At 39.8% G+C, this 20429-nt stretch overlaps 1 protein-coding gene across 1 annotated transcript; it reads left to right on the plus strand.

The window, feature by feature from the left end:
• Positions 1-1418: 1418 nt before the first annotated feature.
• On the plus strand, positions 1419-11451 carry LOC128858581 (splicing factor Cactin). Its single transcript, XM_054094974.1, has 2 exons — positions 1419-3136; positions 10833-11451. Exons 1-2 carry the CDS (start codon positions 1496-1498, stop codon positions 11019-11021), a joined length of 1830 nt encoding a protein of 609 aa, XP_053950949.1. The 5' UTR covers positions 1419-1495; the 3' UTR covers positions 11022-11451.
• Positions 11452-20429: the final 8978 nt, after the last annotated feature.

Below are 20429 nucleotides of genomic sequence, written 5' to 3' on the forward strand. Positions count from 1 at the left end.
CATGAAGTCTGGCCATAGAACTGTTCACATCTTTACAGACGGCTTTAAAACTCCAGATGGAGTGGGAGCGTACTAAAGATACGGCAGCCTATCAAGCTGCCAGACCACAGCAGTATTTTCCAAGCGGAAGTTTTTGCTGTTGGGAAAGCCGCGGAGCTAGCCTACCCTAGAACAAGAAAGAACTCAACAATTAATATATACGTGGACTGTCAAGCAGCAATAAAAGCAATAAGCTCATATTGTATTACGTCCAAAAATGTTCGACGGAGCAGGGAGGCCATAGAAAGGCTAGCCGCAAACAGTAGGCTGCATATCTATTGGGTGCCTGTTCACAAAGGCATTATGGGGAACGAAATAGTAGATGAGATAGCAAAAAGTGCAATTATACTACCTTTTGAACAAGAGAACGTTGTACCATGAAATGGGCGACTACATGAAAAGGCGAGTGGAAGCTAGGTGGACTAATCTAACCACATGCAAAACAGGAAAAGACATGTGTAGAACTAACGACAAAAAACTGACTCAAATCGTACTTACGCTCTCGCGAAAGAACTGCAGAACTATCATAGGTATGCTAACAGGTCATTATCATTGGTCATCACAGGTCATTGACTGCACATGCGTACAAGATAGGGATTGCTAACACGGACAAATGCAGGAAATGCAGAAAGGATGTTGAGGAAACTTTAAAATACCTTCTGTGCGTCTGTCCGGCATTATTAAAAACGCGTTTAAAATACCTGGGAGCCCCATTGTTTAAGGGTCTGGAGAACCCAGCGCTGCTTAGATTCGCCAAAAGCGCTAACATCCTACATGATGTCTTCTTCAGGTATTCATAGAGGTCGGTTTCCATCTGGTATCGCTAGGGACCAAAAGGTCTATGCGTGGCTTGTTGCCAACCAGGCCAACTTAACCTAGGTGATTAATGCATATGTGAACGTATTATAAGGACACGATGATGAGTTTTCACTTACATGGGGCCCAGATATGTTGGTTTGTGACAGCTGACATGGAACGTACGTTCACATCGGTGACGGTGCCCACTCTTTTATAGAGTCTGATGACAGTAATAGAGATACGTTATGGAATGACGAGTCCCTGCCAGAAGACATATGAGACAGAGATCGAGCGTTTAGCGCATTTGGCGTATGCATAGGCAACAACACAAGGATGAAGTGCTAAACATTCATAAGGGATATACGAGACCCGGACACGAAACGGTCAGCGTACTCAAAAACGAAGATGACGTTTGCTGAGACAGTGTCTTCTCCACTAACGCGTGAATAATAAGTGTGTGATATGTAGTCAAATAAGAGTTAAATTGTGAAAAATTGTTTGTTGATTGAAATATGGAAATGTGAAATGTATACCGATACCAATAACTTCGTACCATCGATAAAGTTGATTATTTAAAATATCGTCAATATCGATACGGTCAGTTAGATCCATATCTAGGTTTTATTTTGATGAAAATATAAATTATAATTTCATAAAAATGTCGGATCGGAAACAATTCGCTCGTTCCTCGTTGAAGTTAATAGAAACATTAGAAAAGCGTAGATTAAACGATAGTCTAGAAAGAAAACGTGTTAAGGATGAGATTAAGGCAAGAGAAACTCCTGAAGAGAAGCGGGCTCGGCGCTTACTAGAAAGAGAAGCGAAAGAAATGCGTCGTCGAGAGCGAATGGGTTGGGACACAGAGTACCAGCACTACACCGATCAAGACAATCCATTCGGTGACTCTAACTTAACGTCTACATTTGTTTGGGCCAAAAAATTGGAAAAAGAAGGCATTCGAGATGTTTCAACAGAAACGGTGGATATTCTTTCGCGACAGAAACTACTTGAAAACAGACTAGAACTTGAAAAAGTAAAAAAACGGCGAATGGAACGTGAATTAGAAAAACAAGCACGTGAAGAACAGTCTATTTTGCAACAGCGTGTAAAGGAAGCAGCCCAGTTTCAAGAGTGGGAGTTGCAGGAAGATCAATTTCATTTAGAACAAGCACGATTGCGTAGCATTATAAGAATACAAGACGGTCGGGCAAAGCCCATTGATTTGTTAGCTCAGTATTTGTCGGGGTTTAAACCAGAGGATACAAATGAAATACAAATGCACGAACCATATGTACTTTTGAATGGCCTTAGTTTAAAAGATCTTGAAGATTTACTAATTGACATTAAAATCTACGTTGAGTTAGATAAAGGCAACAATATTGATTTTTGGAATGATATGACAGTGATTGTAGAAGACGAGTTATTCAAGCTTATGAAGAATGCAAACAATTCAAATAATGAAAATGGGTCTGGCGTTCGCAGAGAGGGAATACACGACTGCGTAGCTAAAGATGTTGCTGAAATTTTTCGAAAGAAAAATACAAATCAACTAAATGAATTGCGGACAAAAATAGAAAATAAAATTAACTCAAGATCAGATGGTGTAGACATTAGTTATTGGGAAAGCCTATATTCTCAATTAAAGGCACATATGGCACGAGCTCGTTTGCGTGATAAGCATCAGGAAAACTTGCGTCAAAAACTGAATCTCCTTAAAACTAAACCTGATGAATATGATCGCTCCGACATTCCATCTACATCTAATTATCGGGATGATGCGAGTTCCACAAATCTGGAAGCAAACAATATTGACAATAAAGAATCCAATAATGATCTAAATATTTTAGAACGATTTTTCAATTTGTACGAAGAAGGAAGATATAGTCCAAAATACTTTGTAAGCATTGATGGTGAAAATACTTTGCCAATTATGACCGAGGAAGAAAATGTTAGTGCCGTTGAAAGAATACGTGCGGACGCGACAAAAAATAAGTCAAATAAATGTTCTTTTACGGATGAAGAAAGTCATATGTGTAATGCTATGCGTAGAGACATGGGCAAAGATGAAGCTGAATTTTCTGTAGAAATACCATTAGAAGTAGTTCAAGTATCGTCCGATAAGTATAGACCGCGTAAACCCCGATATTTCAATCGTGTACATACTGGATTTGAATGGAATAAATATAATCAAACACATTACGACATGGATAATCCCCCACCGAAAATAGTTCAAGGTTATAAATTTAATATTTTTTATCCGGACCTTATTGATAAAAACACTACGCCTCAATATTTTTTGGTAAGCAATAAATTTTCATTTCATTTATTTATTTACAATCTAATAGACCTATAACACTTTCAGATCATTCACATTAAAATTTTCGCTAATTTGTTACTTGATACATTTTCACATTTTTATAGTATGAATAGTCGCACATTAACCCGGGTTTTGTCGCTAGGCAAATACAAACCCAAACGGTCGCAACCGGGTAAAAATTACACCATCATAAATACGTCTATAAATAAATAAATATTTATTTATATCAAAGTTTCTTAGTTTATTTTGTTTTTCTAAACTATTAGCTATAAATAAAAAGCATTATTAATTTAAAAGTACGTATTTATTATTTCTTATGTTTAAGTTCGAAAAAAATTTAAAAGCGTTTTTATTACTTGTGTGGTATTTTTTACTTTGTAGCGACGAACGCCGGGTTAATTATATCGCAAAATCGTGTTATTTATGTACATATGTACATCCTTTACCATTAATCATAATACTTACATTATATACTAATGCCACTGAGGCTGTCGGAACGGACATGATCAGAGCAGCCCAATTACAATTTTCAATTTTTCAGTTCTGTTCGTTTACGTTCTTTGTCAAGGATGTTGCCACCCCGTAGTGTCACTACATCGCCCCTCTTCCAGAGGTAACATCTGGGAAAGGCAATCCTTGCTATTTATTTTGTTGATGGATAACGCCAGCTAAGTGGATTTTCTAGGCCGTAGATCACCTCTGCCACAGATACAACTAACAACCAACTTTTACTGCAGTTCTTAAACCCAGCAAAACGATGGGTAGGATATCGATCCAGTTTGTGTCCTCCGAATGACATCTGCGTGAAGCATTTAACACTCGGTGCCACCTTGTGTGCCAATTTGTTCGCGTTAGTTAGTGTCGTGCGAGGTGCCTTCACATACCGGACATATGTTTAGTATGTCGGGGTCGATTCTGGATACATAGGAGTTTAACCTGTTACGCGGGACTCTCGGGGAAGTTGGAGCTCTTAATCTGCTGTAGATGGTGTTGGACTCCGATGACGGTATTCGGGGGTCGGGAGCTTAAGAAGGTAGTGATGGTCTCCCTATGAATGTCGTTTATTGTCTGTCTAAACACTGTCTGGTCCAGTAGATGTCTGTTCATTTTGTCCTGGATCTCGTCGGCGATATTGAGAAGGTGTCTCCTGACGTGCCTGGTAGGTGGCTCAGGCTCAAGCAGGAGTCTGCAAGGGTTAAACCAGTTGTAGTATTCCAGCAGGAACTGTTTGCTGAGTAGTTTATAGTGCTCCTTTACTGGTAGTATCTGTGTCTCGTTGTGAAGGTGTTGAAGAGGGGACATCAGCAGGCAACCTGTCGCTGTCCGAATAGCAGTGTGTTTTGGCAAGTCTGAAGCTTTTTCCACACTGCCTGTCACTAGTTCCAGGCTACCAGACAGGCGCAGCAGAGTTTAGAACCAACCGGCCAATTCCCATAAATGTCGATAGCATTGTATTCAGTCGAATAGGATTGTTAACAGTCGGAATTGCTGTGTCATCGACTTTTACCTTGAGTTGCAGTTTGACCTCCTTTGTCCAGGTGGTAAAGAGTGTCGCCGTGGACTTTGTGGGGAAAGTTGGAGAATCCTCACCGTGAAAAGCAAAAAAAGGTCGGTGAGGTAGACGTTCTCTTTGGCGCACAGGCCATCAATGACATTGCCCGACGCCATTATCATGCATTCGTCAGGGTATGAGACCAGGGAGACTTCCCCTAGTGGTTGGGGGAGCTTCGATAAATAGAAGTTGAACAGCAAGGATGAAAGGACACCACCAGGCGGAACACTTTGCTTTATCTACCTCTGTTTAGATGTTTGGTCTCTAAAAATCATTGACGAGTGAGAACTGCTCAGATAGTTGGCGGACCACTTCAGCCCTGGCGGGAGTGCTGACTGAAAAATATCCTCTAGTAGCGTGGAATGGGTGACAGTATATAAAGCCTTCTTCAAGTCCAACACTACTAGAACAGTCCTCTCGCAGGGGCGGTTTTGGTTAAGCCCGTGGTTTATCTGGGCATTTATGACGGCTGTTGTGGTACTGTGCACTCGTCGGAAACCATGCTGATGTGTGGCTGGGGTCAAGTGAGAGTAGGAGGGCTTTAAGAGTCTTCACCACTGGGGAAAGGAGACTTATCGGCCGATTAGACCCTTGGTTGGCGGGTTTCCAGGTGTCAGTAGTAGGACCACTCTCCACTTTCCACTTGACAGGAATTACAAGAGTGACCATTCACCTTGTGAACTATACTCTCAATGGACCCAAGTTTTTCAGCATCGACATATTAAGGCCGTCAGGGCCAATGGCTTTTGGTGATTGCATTTTGATGAGGGCCCTCTGAATCTCATCACTGGAGAAAGTAAGCGGCACACTGTTGTTCGGAAGTGTGTGCAGCCGTCTGGTTGCACGACGTTTGGATCTGTCGACCGGGGATGCAATATGCATTATACGGGTGACAGGTGATTTTGAGTTTGGCATCGCTTGACCGGACATCTATACCTTATACCATCGATAAGGCGGTACTGCACTGCGTGGTGGACTATACACGATAGGCCTCCACCGTTATCTCGCGCGCGATCCTTTCTGTGCACGTTATAACCATCCCTGGTAATCCGGGAGGAGCTGGCGAGCAGTTTCTTGGATCGCAGCTATTTTGATTCCATGCCGGCTCGTAAAGTCGACTATCTCATCTATCTTGCTCATGAGCCCGTTGCAGTCAAGTTAAAGGAGATTGAAGCTCTTCGAGAGTACAGTCGTAACTCGGGGTGTAAGATACGCGTAAGGTTGTCTGTATTGGTCCTGCTATGCGTTCCGCAGTTGTTGTTGCGGCGTGATGGTGATGGGCGGCCGCGCCACAAAGGGCGGTTGCGGCTGCAGAGCTCTGCAGCAGGGGGCAACGTAGTCGTGTGTCCACTCACGGGTGGTGCGCAGGTCAGATCATCTCGGACAAATTATTGTTGTATTAGTTCTTGTTATTGTCTGTGACTGAACACTGACTTGGAAACTCAGTCGACTAAATTTGATAATTTCGGCTATACTATGCTTGTTGCACGATACCGGGTGCACGGCGATGGCTCGGCCCGTCGTTGTAACAAGTGAGCGACGCACATCAAACGATTGATTGACTTACTTTGAATTTTAGGGAGTGCGCTGACTGACTGCTGCGGCCCGCCGTTAATTTCAAATGAACTTGGACTTTTGCAACGGCAATACTTCTATAGCACCAATGTACTCGTTTATATGTAAGTATGAATGATACAATGACTGGCTCTCGCGTCGAATTGGTCGAAGAAAACGGTTGCTTTACAATGAATCCTTATGAGACGGCTGATAGTTGCAAGCATGATGATGATGAAATATTCCCTTCAACTTACGCACATAAAATTTGGTACAAAAGCCATCAACAAAATATAAAAACAAAACAAAAATTGTGTACCAGACTTTACGACAGACTCAAACTTAATTGAACGAAATTAGTGAAATATATTAAGAGCATGTGTTAGTGCCGCCGTAGCTGTTGTTGTTGTTTTAATAGTAATAGAATCCCCGTCAGTGTAGGGTATATCACCGGTCGTCTTCGTCTGGCTCATCTAAAGGTAGGCCTAGGAAACATGCGGTTTCGACTGGTTGGGTCCAGAGGGAGAGGAGTGTTAGATGAGTAGGTTTTAAAGGCCATATTAAAACGTGGTTAGTGTCGTGCGGGGCACCTTCACATGTCGGACATATGTTTGGTATGTCGGGGTCAATTTTGGATAAGTAGGAGTTTAACCTGCTACAATATCCAGAACGTATCCTGAATCTCGTCGGCATAGTTTAAAAGGTGTCTCCTGACGTGCCTAAGAGGCGGCTCTGGTTTAAGCAGATGTCTGCAAGGGTGACACCTACGGTAGCACCCCAGCAGGAACTGCTTGCTGAGCAGTTTATTGTGCTCCATTACAGGGGGCGATTGTGCCTCATTGTGAATGTATTGAATAGGGGGCATCAGGAGGCAACCGGTCGCTGTCCGAATGGCAGTATTTTGGCATGTCTGTAGCTTTATCCACTGCGTGTCTCTAGTTCCAGTCGACCAGACAGGCGCAGCATGGTTTATAACCGGCCGACCAATTGCCCTAATGTGGATAGCTACAGTTCTTTGCCTTTGCCCCAAGTGCTGCCGGCAAGCAATTTGAGGACCCTAATGCGATTTTGGACCTTAGTGGCAATTGCGGTTGGGTGCGCTGAGAAGGAGAGCAAACTGTCAAAGGTTACACCCAAAATTTTGGGATTGTTTACCGTCGGAATTGGTGGTGTGCCATCGACTTTTACCTTCGACCATTCCCATGGCAGCCGGTTCTACGGTACTGGAATGACTCGGGTTTTTCCCGACAAAGGCTGCCGCCCCTGTAAACTAGCTCTGTCTAGTGAACAGCATATCACCCCGCCGTAGGCGCATGGGTTGGTGCGTGACTACCATTCAGAGTTCATAGAGAGAACGTAGGTTCGAATCTCGGTGAAACGCAAAAATTATATTAAGAAAAACATTTTTCTAATAGCGGTCGCCCCTCGGCAGGCAATGGCAAACCTCCGAGGGTATATCTGCCATGAAAAAGTTTCTCATAAAAATATCTGCCGTTCGGAGTCGGCTTGAAACTGTGGAACATCAAGACGCACGCCACAAATAGAAAGAGGAGCTCGACCAAACACCCAAAAAGGGTGTATGCGCCAATTATATATAGGGTTATTCAATAGGTGCGCTTCAACTTTTTTCCGATAGGGAGGGCGAACGACGCAATATTTTTTATTTTTCGCTTGTCATTTGTAAACTTCATTAGTATACATTTCATCATGGAACGCTACACACTTGAGCAACGATTGCAAATCGTGCAAATTTTGTATGAAAATAATCGTTCTGTTGCTGCTACTTTAAGCGCATTAAGGTCCATTTAACAAGCCGTCCCGTTTTGGGGTTATGTGAAGTCATTGGTCTACAGTAACAAGCCAGCGACGATTTGTGAGCTCGGCCGATTTATGCAAAAGAGTGGTCGAAAATTGGGTTCAACAATTGGACTTCGTAAAACGTGCACGCGGTGGTCATGCAAAAGAAATCGAATTTCATACTTAAATGTATATTTTCAAACTCGATAATAAAAAAAAATTAGTTAAAAAAGTCAAACCGTTTGTGTTTTATTCAAAAAAGTTCAAAAGTTGAAGCGCTCTTACTGAAAAACCCTATACATATACATATATAAACAAATATATGTTAGTGAGCGTTACAGCTTTGGTGTTTTCTGCACGCTGAACTGAAAAATTTGAAGTGAGTTGCATTGCATTGGACTGACTTGCTGACACCCACCAATTTTGAATTTACATTTTTTTACAATTTAGATTTTCTAATTAACTTAATTTCTTCTAATGGAAATGTCGTATCAATGTATGTAATGATGATAATTGCATATGCTTATATGCTTTCTACTAAGAAAGTATTAACCCTAGATCACAAAACTTAAATCAGTGTTAGGGCCTCCGCATACGGGTCGTATCGTCATCGTGCATATCTGACAAAATGTACTCGAAGCATACTTACAATACTTGTGTTTAAATGGCAAACGACTCGTCAATGTAATAATTGTAATAATTTGTGTAAACAAAAGTCTGAAATTTGTAATCATCCTTTTGTAACTTGTACGAATAATCTGCTATTTGAATTATTCCTAACGTGCGGATGCACACTGTGCCTCGTTTTTCTTTTATTTCTCCTCCGATGGAGAAGATAGTGCAATAAAATAAATTCCTTTTCAGCGCTCGACATATTGCCAACTCGTACTTTTATGATAGCTAATTGCATTGTGTCCGGACAAGCAAGAGTTTGGTAATCGTCGCTACAAAAAAAAAAACAACAATGCAGTACCGCTGATGATACGACCCGTGTGTGGAGACCCTTACCATGTCTCTAATTATTCTCACAGATAATATATTGTATTAAAAACAAGCAAATTTTTGTATATCCTTTTCTTATTTCATTTCAAACAAATGAGTCAAAATTAAGAGAAGTATTATATTATTTCTATTTAACTATTTATGAAAGTTTTATTAATGAGGTGGTATGACGGGTTAGGTTAGGTTAAATGGCTGTCCTTACGAGGAGCCCACTAGGACAAAAATTTGTCCGTTGTGATACCACACAAGGGGAGGGGAGGGGAACAGAAGAGGGGAGGAACCAGACAGAATCCAGGGCTTGGATTAGAGGATTTGAGGATGACGACCAACGAGTGGCGATTTATGTTCGTGTTAACCGCTTCAAGCTGCTAATGAATTTCACCAGATGTGTGATATTTATTCCCGCAATATCCGCTTGTTTAGCGAAAAAGTGAGAGCCCAGATGACTAAACCTTAGACCGACGAGAGCAGGGCAGCTGAGAAGAAGGTGCTGAGATGATTCCACCTCGTCCTCCAGACAGTTTCTGCAGAAAGGACTTCTAGCCATGCCAAGCCTCACCGCATGTCCGTTAGGTGACAGGGTCTGGTGAGGATACCTACCAAATTCGATAGCTGTAGTTTTGTTAGCCTTAAAAGTTCGCTCGAACACCTTTGCGCACTCCCCGAGAGTCCCGCGTAACCTTGGCACAATTACGTTCTGGATATTGTAGCAGATTAAACTCCTACCTATCCAGAATCGACCCCGACATACTAAACATATGTCCAGCATGTGAAGGCACCCCGCACGACACTAACCACCTTTTCACATGCCCCATTAAACCCACTCATCTAACACCCCTCTCCCTCTGGACTCAACCCGTCGAAACAGCTAGTTTCCTGGGCCCAGTAATGGATCATAACAAACTGCTCAGCAAGCAGTTCCTGCTAGGATGTTACCGCAGGTTTCACCCCTGCAGACACCTGCGTGAGCCTGAGCCGCCTACCAGGCACGTCAGGAAACACCTCTTAAACTACTGGACCTGGCAATGTTTAGACAGTCAATAAACGACATTCTCCGGGAAACCGTCACCACCTTCTTAAGCTCCCGTCCTGTGAATGTAGCTATCGACATTTAAAGCAATTGACCGGCCGGTTCTAAACTACGCTGCGCCTGTCTGGTCGCCTGGAACTAGTGACAGGCAGGGGATAAAGGTCCAAACTTGCCAAAACACTGCTATTCGTACAGCGACGGGTTGCCTCCTGATGTCCCCTCTTCAACACTTTAACAACGAGACACAGATACTACCAGTAAAGGGCACGAAAACTGCTCAGGAAATAGTTTCTGTAAGGGTGCTACCGCAGGTAGACACCTGCTTGAGCCAGATTCGCCTCCTAGGCACGTCAGGAGGCAAATCCTCAATTACGCCGACAAGATCCAGGAAACTGTTTAGAGAGACTATAAACGACATTCATCGGGATACTCTTACCACCTTCTTAAGCTCCCGTCCCCAGAATGCCGTAATGGGAGGCCAACCACCACCTACAGCAGATGAAGACACCCTGCACGACACTTACGACTTTTTCACATGCCCCACCAAACACACTCATCTAACGCCGCTCTCTCTCTGAACTCATTCTGTCGAAACAGTAAGTTTCCGGGGCGTACCTTTAGATGATTTACACGAGGACGACCGGTGATTTACACTACACTGTTGCTGCAACAACAACTGCTTTTATTCCGAGTAGGAGTTTGTCATAATATCACTAATTTAATTTTTTTCTCTTTACTTTCAGAGTCAATGTGAGGACAATGCAGACTTTGCTGTGCTCCGGTTTCACGCAGGACCACCGTATGAGGACATTGCCTTTAAAATAGTACACAGGGAATGGGAATTCAGCTACAAACGTGGATTTCGGTGCCAGTTTCACAATAACATATTCCAGCTGTGGTTTCATTTTAAGAGATATAGATATCGTCGATAAAATCTCATTTCTGAAATTAATAGTTCATTATGCTCCTTTTTTATTGCAATGTACATATAGTAGTATATTCAGGGTTGCCAGATCAATATTATTGTAATGTTGGTTTTTTGTTTTGTAAAATTAAAAACTGTTTTTAACCAAAAAAGTGTAACCAACAACGTAAAGATTTCTTAGAATTAGTGTTATTAAATTTTATTAAATATAAATAACAAAAAAAATCATTTAAAGCAAAATTAGAACTGTTTGAACAAAAAGGGTATAAAAACTGGAATATTAAATTACATTTTGTTTTAATGAAATTTCATTATTTTTCGTAAATTGCTTTGTTCATTTTTTTATAATATACATTTGATCGATACGTGAAATTTAGTACAGTCTGAATAAATCGTTTGTTCTTAAAATACCAGATAGTGCTGGAATTTCTAATTTATTTCTTTTTGTTTTATTTAAATTTATTCGTTCTACATTTGCAGGGCGACTGAGTGCAAAGGACAGCTGAAACCACTTGTTTTAAAAGAAGAAATTCCGCATCTCCATCGTCACTTTTTATCTTAAAAATGTACTCTTCTTTTTCAGAAATACAAAGAACTTATTTGATACCAGTGTCGGATTTCTAATTGAAATAAAACTACCAAAGCTCAAATTTATTGGGCAATCTTTATTATTTTTGTGTAGGTAAAGATAATCCCGCGGCCGCCGTAGCCGAATGGGTTGGTGCGTGACTACCATTCGGAATTCACAGAGAGAATGTAGGTTCAAATCTCGGTGGAACACCAAAATTAACAAAAAGTTTTTTCTAATAGCGGTCGCCATTCGGCAGCCAATGGCAAACCTCCGAGGGTATATCTGCCATGAAAAAGCTCATAAAAATATCTGCCGTTCGGAGTCGGCTAGAAACTGCAGGTCCCTCTATTTGTGGAACAACATCAAGACGCACGCCACAAATAGGAGGAGGAGCTCGGCCAAACACCCAAAAAGGGTGTACGCGCCAATTATATATATATAGGTATATATATATATATATAAAGATAATTCCTTTTAAATATTGGCCGCAAATGCGCCGTAATTCGGTCATCCGTAAACACCAATTCTGAATGACTCTTTGGAGGACTTCGGTCTGTATCTCGCGAATAACTTTAGTAATGTTGGCTTCCAATACTGTTCTCGAATGACTTCGGGTTGCTCTTCAGCACAAAAATGGCAATGTTATTTATTGACGTAGTCATTAAGCTAAAATAGTTCTCATCGCTGAACGGTTATGTACATATACCATAAGTTGGCCTGAGCGCGCGATGAGCACTTTTCACAGAGCGTCGATTTTCGTAATACAATTGTACTGTTTGTAAACGTTGTTGAGGTGTAAGTCTTTCCATGATTAAATCTTAATGAATACTGAAAGAATTATGTTTTTAGTTTCACAGTAGTTACGCGTGATCTGTCAAAAAACCTAGTGGTAAAAGTACCTCGAATCTAATCACCCATTATTACATAGTTTTAGAAGTCTTATAGCAGAGAATGTTAATGCAATGAGAAGGAGCAAATGTTAAACGAGCTTTTTTCGAGTTCTAATTTGTAGATTCATAATAAGGTCATTTCAAATTCAACTTTGCTCACGAGTGGCGAATTGCGGATATTTACCACGCGAGTGACGCGAGTGGAGGGTTTCTATATTTACTTACCACGCTAGGACAGAAATTCAGATTTTTTCTGCGTTTACCATACTACTGAGGAAGTTCATAAGATTTTTCGGCACACTACTAAGGAAATCGAAGCGAATAAATTTGCGATTAAGAAGGCCGTGCGGCAGTTAGTTTGTGGTGCAGAAGCTAAAGTCGGCGGAGTTATTCGTTTTGTTTTTTGGCACGTATATAATTCAGGTTCAAGTCCTGAAGTCATATTTTTTTTCTTGCACATTTTTTTTTTACAATTCAAACCAGGAAAGTTTGGTAAAATTTTTGAGTTTATTTTAATTAAAATTTCTTTAAAATACTGTTTTTTTTTTTGTATTTTATAAATGGAAATTTCTTTTCGGTATAAAATAGTTCATACTGGATATGACCTGACTTTTATATAAATCAATCAAAACAGAAAATATGTACATATATCTATAATCTATTTCATCAAATCCAAATTATATTGATGAGAAAATATCATTCTAATATCCGTCCAGAAAGCTAAACGCGCATACACACATGCATATTCATATAATTACGCATACAAACTTTCAACTAACGCAGAATATGTGCATATAAAACTGCGAATCGAATAAATGAGTGATTTAGAAAAGATCATTAATAATTGTAGTTTAGCGCGATCGTGAAAGACGTGTCGTGTATGCAGTACATCGTCTCATATTTGACTCAGGTTCAAATCCTGTGCACAGTTTTTTGTTCGATATTTTTATTTCATTTTTTATATTTGGTTTAATTGAAATTGATTTAAAATAGTGTATTCAGGTTTTTCTAATACCAGTTATTTAGAAATTTATTTAGAAATTTATTTTCTATATAACATTATTCATTTGAATTGATTTATATGTAAAACAGCCATAAAGTCAATCATATGAATATGCATTCCTATATTTAATCTCTTCAGTCAAATCTGAATTACTGACATACACATATTGATGAGAAAATATTCTAATATCCATCCAGGGAGCCTAACGCGCATACTCACATATGTGTATAAATATATGTACAAACTACCACCATTCTAACAAACCCAGAACACAAGCTTCTGCGCACACTTGACACAGGGCATGTAAAGAACAACAACCATTCACTGTGGCCGCCTACTCCTTACCCTTCAGGAAAATACGGTATATCTACAATACATATTCGGTTGTTCACACACGATTCGCTAAAAAGGAATCCGCGCGCATTCAAAGGCACAGCATTGTGCCGAAAATTATGAATTATGAAGCGAAAACAAAACTGCCCCATAATATACTTAGATACCTTTTTAGACCTTTTTTATGAAGTGTAACTTATTATTTGGTATATGAATACTTATATTAATGTCGAGTGTTAAGTGTTACAGCTTTGAAATAAAAAGTACATATTGATTGAAAAATTTTGGTTACAAATTTTGAGACATCGGTCTCTTTTGTTATGAACAATACTGCATATCAACACAACTCGCAGAAGCTTCAGTGATTTCTTCAATATTAAATGTTTGGCACTTTGTGCTTCATGGGAAGGCTGAATGTCTGCACAGTAGCCTACAAAAAAACCGCACTCTTATTTTACAGTAAGTTTATTTCTTTGCTGCTAATATGCATATGCTTTTGTGCACTTTTTATCAATCGGAGAACCACATACGTAAAGGAATATGTTATCTTTGCATTTATATACCACGCGAGAACTAAAAATAATGGTTTATAAATTTTCCCTAGTATCGAAATGTCCTGGCCAGAACTTTTTCATATACTACTTGTCGTTTTTTTGTGCCTATTACTGTAGCTTTTGCGAACACTTGACTCACAGCAGCTGCGGCTGTCGAGCAGTTGGAACACATATTTACATACATAGAAGCGTGCATACATATATACGGAGCCGCGACCACTCGACATCACAAAAATTCAAGACTTACAAAATATTGGCAAATAATTTCAATTCGACGCGAAATATTCCAATATTGACTATTTTCGAATGGTCGCGAAAATTGGCATATGGGCGGCTCGTTTATGAATGAAATTGAAATATGAGCTCTAACTTAGAATGAACTTTTTGTTTTTGATCTAAATAGTTCAGCGCCGTCGCTGATAGAATCATGGCCGCTGCGACTGCGTCTACGAATGTATTTTGTTTTTGTAGTCGCTAGGCTTAGATTTTAGCTTTGGGCGACATGCGCATGTGAGGTATGTGTTTTTGTTGTGTTCTAGAACATTTTAGAATGTGTGGTGGCAAAGCGGCCATCGCGTTGTGCTTGCTGTTGCTTTTGCGTCTATCAAAGTATTGTGTTTTTGTAAGTACAATATTAGGAATATCGACCGGTGAAAGACAAAAGTACACGGAAGCAAGAAGGGAGCGCTGTGCTCGCGCATATGTATATGTATGCTTGAATGTATGAACGTGCATGGATGTAGTAACATATGAATACAATTATTTTGTAGGAAGTTTAGAAGGCAAGTAGGTATATATGTACAATATGTATGTATATATGCTAGGACATAAAGTCGGTATATATGCATACATAGAGCAGAATTGTTTTTGCACTTGTTAGGAAGAAACTCGTTCACTAGTTCGTATGTGTATTTGATTTCTTGTAAGAATGTGATGTGGTATGACATGTGTACATACATAAGTCAAGGTTATTTGGGCATACTTGCATATGTGATATGATGTTCTTGCGCTTGTGCATTATTGTTTTTCATATACAAATGTACATACATACATATGTATGTAAATGCTGTCGAATACATAAACTATAAATTGACATACAATATAAAATAAGTGTTGATTTATCTTAAACCGTTCTTTTTTTCTAAATGCAAATACCTCCTATTGACATGTACATACATATTATGTACTTATGTATATTTCATATACCATCATTTATTTACATATAAAGTATACGTTCATTTATGTACATATGTGTGTAATGAAAAACTTCATGAATTACTTTCAGAACTTTATTAAAATTTATTCGCGTCGCGCGCATGCACAAAACCTTTTGTTCACAACGCAGGCGCAGAAATAAACGCTCTGCGTATTTATCCTCCCCACGTGAGGCACAAATTTTTTTTTTCGTTTTTAAATTTTTTTTTTTTTAATGTAATCGTAAAAAAATTTGTAATACATTTTATGAATCCGCTTATCATTTCAAAAGTAACAAAATGGTAAAAAAATAAGCAGTCGAAGAAATAAACGCACCACCTATTTTTCCTCGCCACATGTTCGACTCGAGTTCAATTCCCGGCGCAAACTTTTTTTTATAAATTTTTATTTTTAAATCGTGCTTTTTTTAATGTAATTGAAAAAAAAAATTATGTAATAAATTTTACGTATTCGCTTATTATTTCAAAAATACGAAAATAGTAAAAATTTAATTGGTTTAATGTCGAGGTGAGAAATGTGTTGTGTGTTGAGGTGAAAAATGTGTGGTGTTTCTAATTTTTGTGTGGGCAAAACTCAGTGAGGTGTCTATAAACTCGGTGTGCTAAATGACCTTATTACAAATCTTTCAAATCTCAATTGTACTAAAAAAAGCTTACAGTAACATTTGCACCTTCTCATTGCATTAACATTCTCTGCTTATAGTGCGATATTACGAAAAAAAAATGTAGTTTGTTTTTATCGTTAGATTGCCAAAGTCAGCTAATTACTTCTAATGCGAACTACTTCAAGAAAGTAAACCAGAAACCCAAAAAAGAGCAGCTCAATCTATCGCGTTTCAATTGTTTCGCTTTTGTTTTGCGTATTCGAGCTATTATCGCAATAATTTCTTAATTTAATTTCTTCTGGATATCGCATGCTGTTGATAATCTGCAGAAGTTATTTAGAATAGAACGTTATATTTGTAAAGAAGTATGGAAATTTCAACTAAAATAAATAAATAATTGGCGCGTACACTTGTTAGGTGCTTGGCCGAGCTCCTCCTCCTATTTGTGGTGTGCGTGTTGATGTTCCACAAATGGAGGGACCTACAGTTTCAAACCGATTCCGAACGGCAGATATTCTTATGAGGAGCTTTTTCATGGCAGAAATACACTCGGAGGTTTGCCATTGCCTGCCGAGGGGCGACCACTATTAGAAAAATGTTTTTGTTAATTTTGCTTTCACCGAGATTCGAACCACCGATCTCTCTGTGAATTCCGAATGGTAATCACGCATCAACCCATTCGGCTACGGCGGCCGGAAATTTCAACTGTATTATATATAATATATACCGCCATAAGAAAAAAACGTTTTCTATCAATTATTGCTAGCTTTAATCTGTCTTAATTTGATCGTTAATTATTATTGATAAGGGCTAAACATTAACGACCAGCTAAATGTTAAAGGTGTCCGCGCGATCAACATCTTTCTGATTTATCTTCCCATTTCGTTCGCCGCAATATAATAATAAAAAATTAAATAACTCAATAAATACAATTAACATAGTTTTGTAGACGAGAGTTCTATCGAATGAATACTTAACCGTTGACAAACAACAAACAAATCGTTGTAAAATAAAAGAAAATATAAAAACGCTATGAACTTATTCCCCAACCTAATATAAAGGGGTTTCCAATAAGAGGTGTTATTTTAATATTCAAAGAAAAATGCTATTTTTTAATATACATAAATGATCGGATGTTTATTTTCCTCAAAGAGGAAGGTATGCCGTTAATAGGGGAAAATAACATCAGGCAATTGACCACAACGACCACGCTTTCAGGACAATATCCTTTTCATGAAATTTTCCATAACCGAATTGCAAAGTGGCTGCCCTATGTCCTCGATAGCCTCACGAATTCCATCTTTGAGGTCTTGAATCGACCCTGTGCTGTTGGCGTAGACCTTCTCTTTCTCGTGGCCCCAAAGAAAAAAGTCACAAGTCACTTTTTTTTAAGATATTGGTATGGCGCTTCTGGACGATAAAAACATCCCATGAAGCGAGGCTTGGAGTGTTTGAGAGAAAGATTCAGCGTAAGATTTTTGGACCTTTGCACGTTGGCAACGGCGAATATTGCAGGTGATGGAACGCTGATCTGTATGAGCTTTACGACGACATAGACATAGCTCAGCGAATAAAGATCCGGTGGCTACGTTGGCTGAGTCATGTCGTCCGAATGGATACAAACTCTCCGTTTCTGAAAGTATTCGATGCGGTACTAGCTGGTGGTAGCAGAGGAAGAGAAGGAGTTGGCTTCACTTGGTGCAACTGTTGCGCTTTGTTAAACTCGTCCAAAATCGCGTAAGCGGTTATCGCGCCAATTAAGAAGAAGAAGAACCAAGGAAAAAGTGCTTGACCCCACTCTGGCTTCTTCCAAACTGAACGCTCCTGCCCGCTTTAAACGCTCCCTAGAAAAAAAAAAGCCTTGGTGGACAACAGAGATTTCTTAGTTTAGGCCTTCGAGCAGGAACCTTTAGGATGGGAACTGTATAAAGTAAGGCTGGGAATCTCTAAGTCCGAAATTAGGAAGGCCAAGAGGGACTATTGGGGAAGCTTCTCCGGAAGTGGAAATGAAGCAGGACGTTCGGTGATGAACCATTTCCCGACGAACCCAGCATCTACACCGGCCTGAGAAGCACACGAATCTGTATTCGGAGCTTTGGGGGGTTGCTGGATATGCGCCGCTTGGCTTAGGTCATCGACTCCTTTAGGCTCTTCAAATCGCTTGGCCGTGAAGGCAGCATACCTTCCCAACTGCAGAAATCTGCGAAGGTATCATGACGTTGTGTTGTTGTGAGTGTTGTTCTCATACTCAAGGCAGGCAGGAGCTCACATGTCTCCCCTAAGTATTTCAGTCCAATCAGCCTTTCATCCGATTTGCTTAAAACCCTTGAGAGACTGATTGACCTGCACATAAGAAGCGAAATTCCTCGGAAGTCTTTGTCGCATACCCAATATGTTTACTGCAAATGTAAATCAGTGGAATCTGCCCTGCATGCAATTGTTAAATATATTGAGGTCCCTGTATCAGAAAGAGCTTGCGGTGGGTGCCTTCCTCGACATTGAAGAGGCTTTTAATAACGTCCTCTCGGAGGCAATTACTCTTCGCCGGCAGGCGAGTAGGGGTACTCCGCAAGGCGGTCTTCTCAGATTTTTCTGGGTTATCGTTATCAATAACTTTTCGGAGCACCTGGTGAGAAGAGGCTGCAGGGTGATTGGACAGGAAAGTTCATAGATAGCCTGTACTATTTGATGCAAAGATATCTGAACGTAGTTGCTCCATGAGCAGCGGACTGAGATTTGTCGGTGAATCCTTCACTTTAGCGCTTAATGTAATGTTAAATGTGGTACCTTTAGACATCGCGGGCAAAACTGCCACTGCACGTACTGCAATCAGGTTGAGAGGTTCGAGTTTCAGGCTCAACCTCACTTACAGACACTCGACTATCTTTAGAAACTTTGGGTTCATCCCAGTGTATATCCTTACTTAGTCCAAGCGGAACATTGGGCGGGTTAGCCCAAATACTATTGAATTTGATTTTACTTTATATAAGCTATGCTTTTCTGCTAATTAAAGCGTTTATTGTAACGATATTTTGGTAATATTTAGCGAGTAAGAATAATTGAATTATACTCTAATTTAGTTGTTTTCTTTTTGTTAAATTAACTTTTATTATAAGTACAGGGTGCGCCATCTTTTATGTCGGTATGAAAACAATGAATAACTTTGTATAAGTGAGGTATTTTTATTTGGTTTGGTTATTTACAATTTATTAAAACTATTTTTTGAATACAATATCAATCAAGTGGCCATCTTTATTAGCAATCACAAACTGCGATCTTTTTTCTGCGTTTGTCATCACCTTGTCAGGCATTTCGGGTTTTATAGTATCGATTTCGATTGTTTCGGTTTAAAGCAATCCATGGTTGAAATTGTACTGAATTGACGTATTAAAAACATGTATGTTGAAGTCGATCGGTTGGTAAATGACAAAGTTATTCAGCGTTTACGTACTGATATAAAAGATGGCAGACCCTGTAGTTAGTAGGAACAATTGTTTATGGATTTTAGAATAAATAAATAAATAAACACTTGGGGACAGGGCTCGGTGAACATGTTCACGGATAGCTCGAAGTTGGACGGTAGCGTTGGTGGAAGAATATTCTGCGCGGAGCTCCCCATCACACTCAAGTTTCGATTACTGATTCACTGCAGTGTGTAATCCATGCAGAGGTAGCCGCAATCCAAAAAGCATCTGATTGGCTACTCACTTGAGTAATAACTGTTGAGAAAATAAATATTTATTCCGAAGCCAAGGGGCTGGTTTCACTTTGGTTTGCATCCGAATGCTTTGACATAAGGCTAATCTGGGTATTTTTTCATAGCGGCATTGCAGGAAATCGGCTAGACGCGGGACGCGTAAGGTAGTCTCCGCGCGAAAGGAGAGAATCGGAATCCCCTTGACAATCTGCGCTATACTCTTGGAACGATGGGCAAGTGCATAAACTTGTAAGGTCGCGAAATACTTCTGGCCACGTGATATTCTGAGGATAACAAAACCTAAGCTCTCAAACTTCGTGGCTGTCCTCACGGAGCACTATCCGAGAGGTATGCATTCTGTGAGACTTAGAATTACTTCGTGTCCTTTTTGCGTCAGATGTATGAAAAATAAGGTGGAATCGCTTTTTCTTAGCTTTCCGCTTTCTTCGGACAAAATTACACATTTTTTATTGTTGTAATTCCACCAACATCTGCTAGGTAGTAAGTTTTCCTTCAAATTTCCCTTTATTCATAAAAGAGGCGAGAGT

This window comes from Anastrepha ludens, chromosome 3 (genome assembly GCF_028408465.1).
Source record: "Anastrepha ludens isolate Willacy chromosome 3, idAnaLude1.1, whole genome shotgun sequence".
NCBI lineage: Eukaryota > Metazoa > Arthropoda > Insecta > Diptera > Tephritidae > Anastrepha > Anastrepha ludens.

Excerpts from the sequence above, each read along its gene's own strand:
- LOC128858581 (XM_054094974.1), top strand. The coding sequence starts at position 1,496 with ATGTCGGATCGGAAACAATTCGCTCGTTCCTCGTTGAAGTTAATAGAA. Across the intron at positions 3,137-10,832 it reads CTACGCCTCAATATTTTTTG|AGTCAATGTGAGGACAATGC; the intron begins GTAAGCAATAAA and ends CTTTACTTTCAG.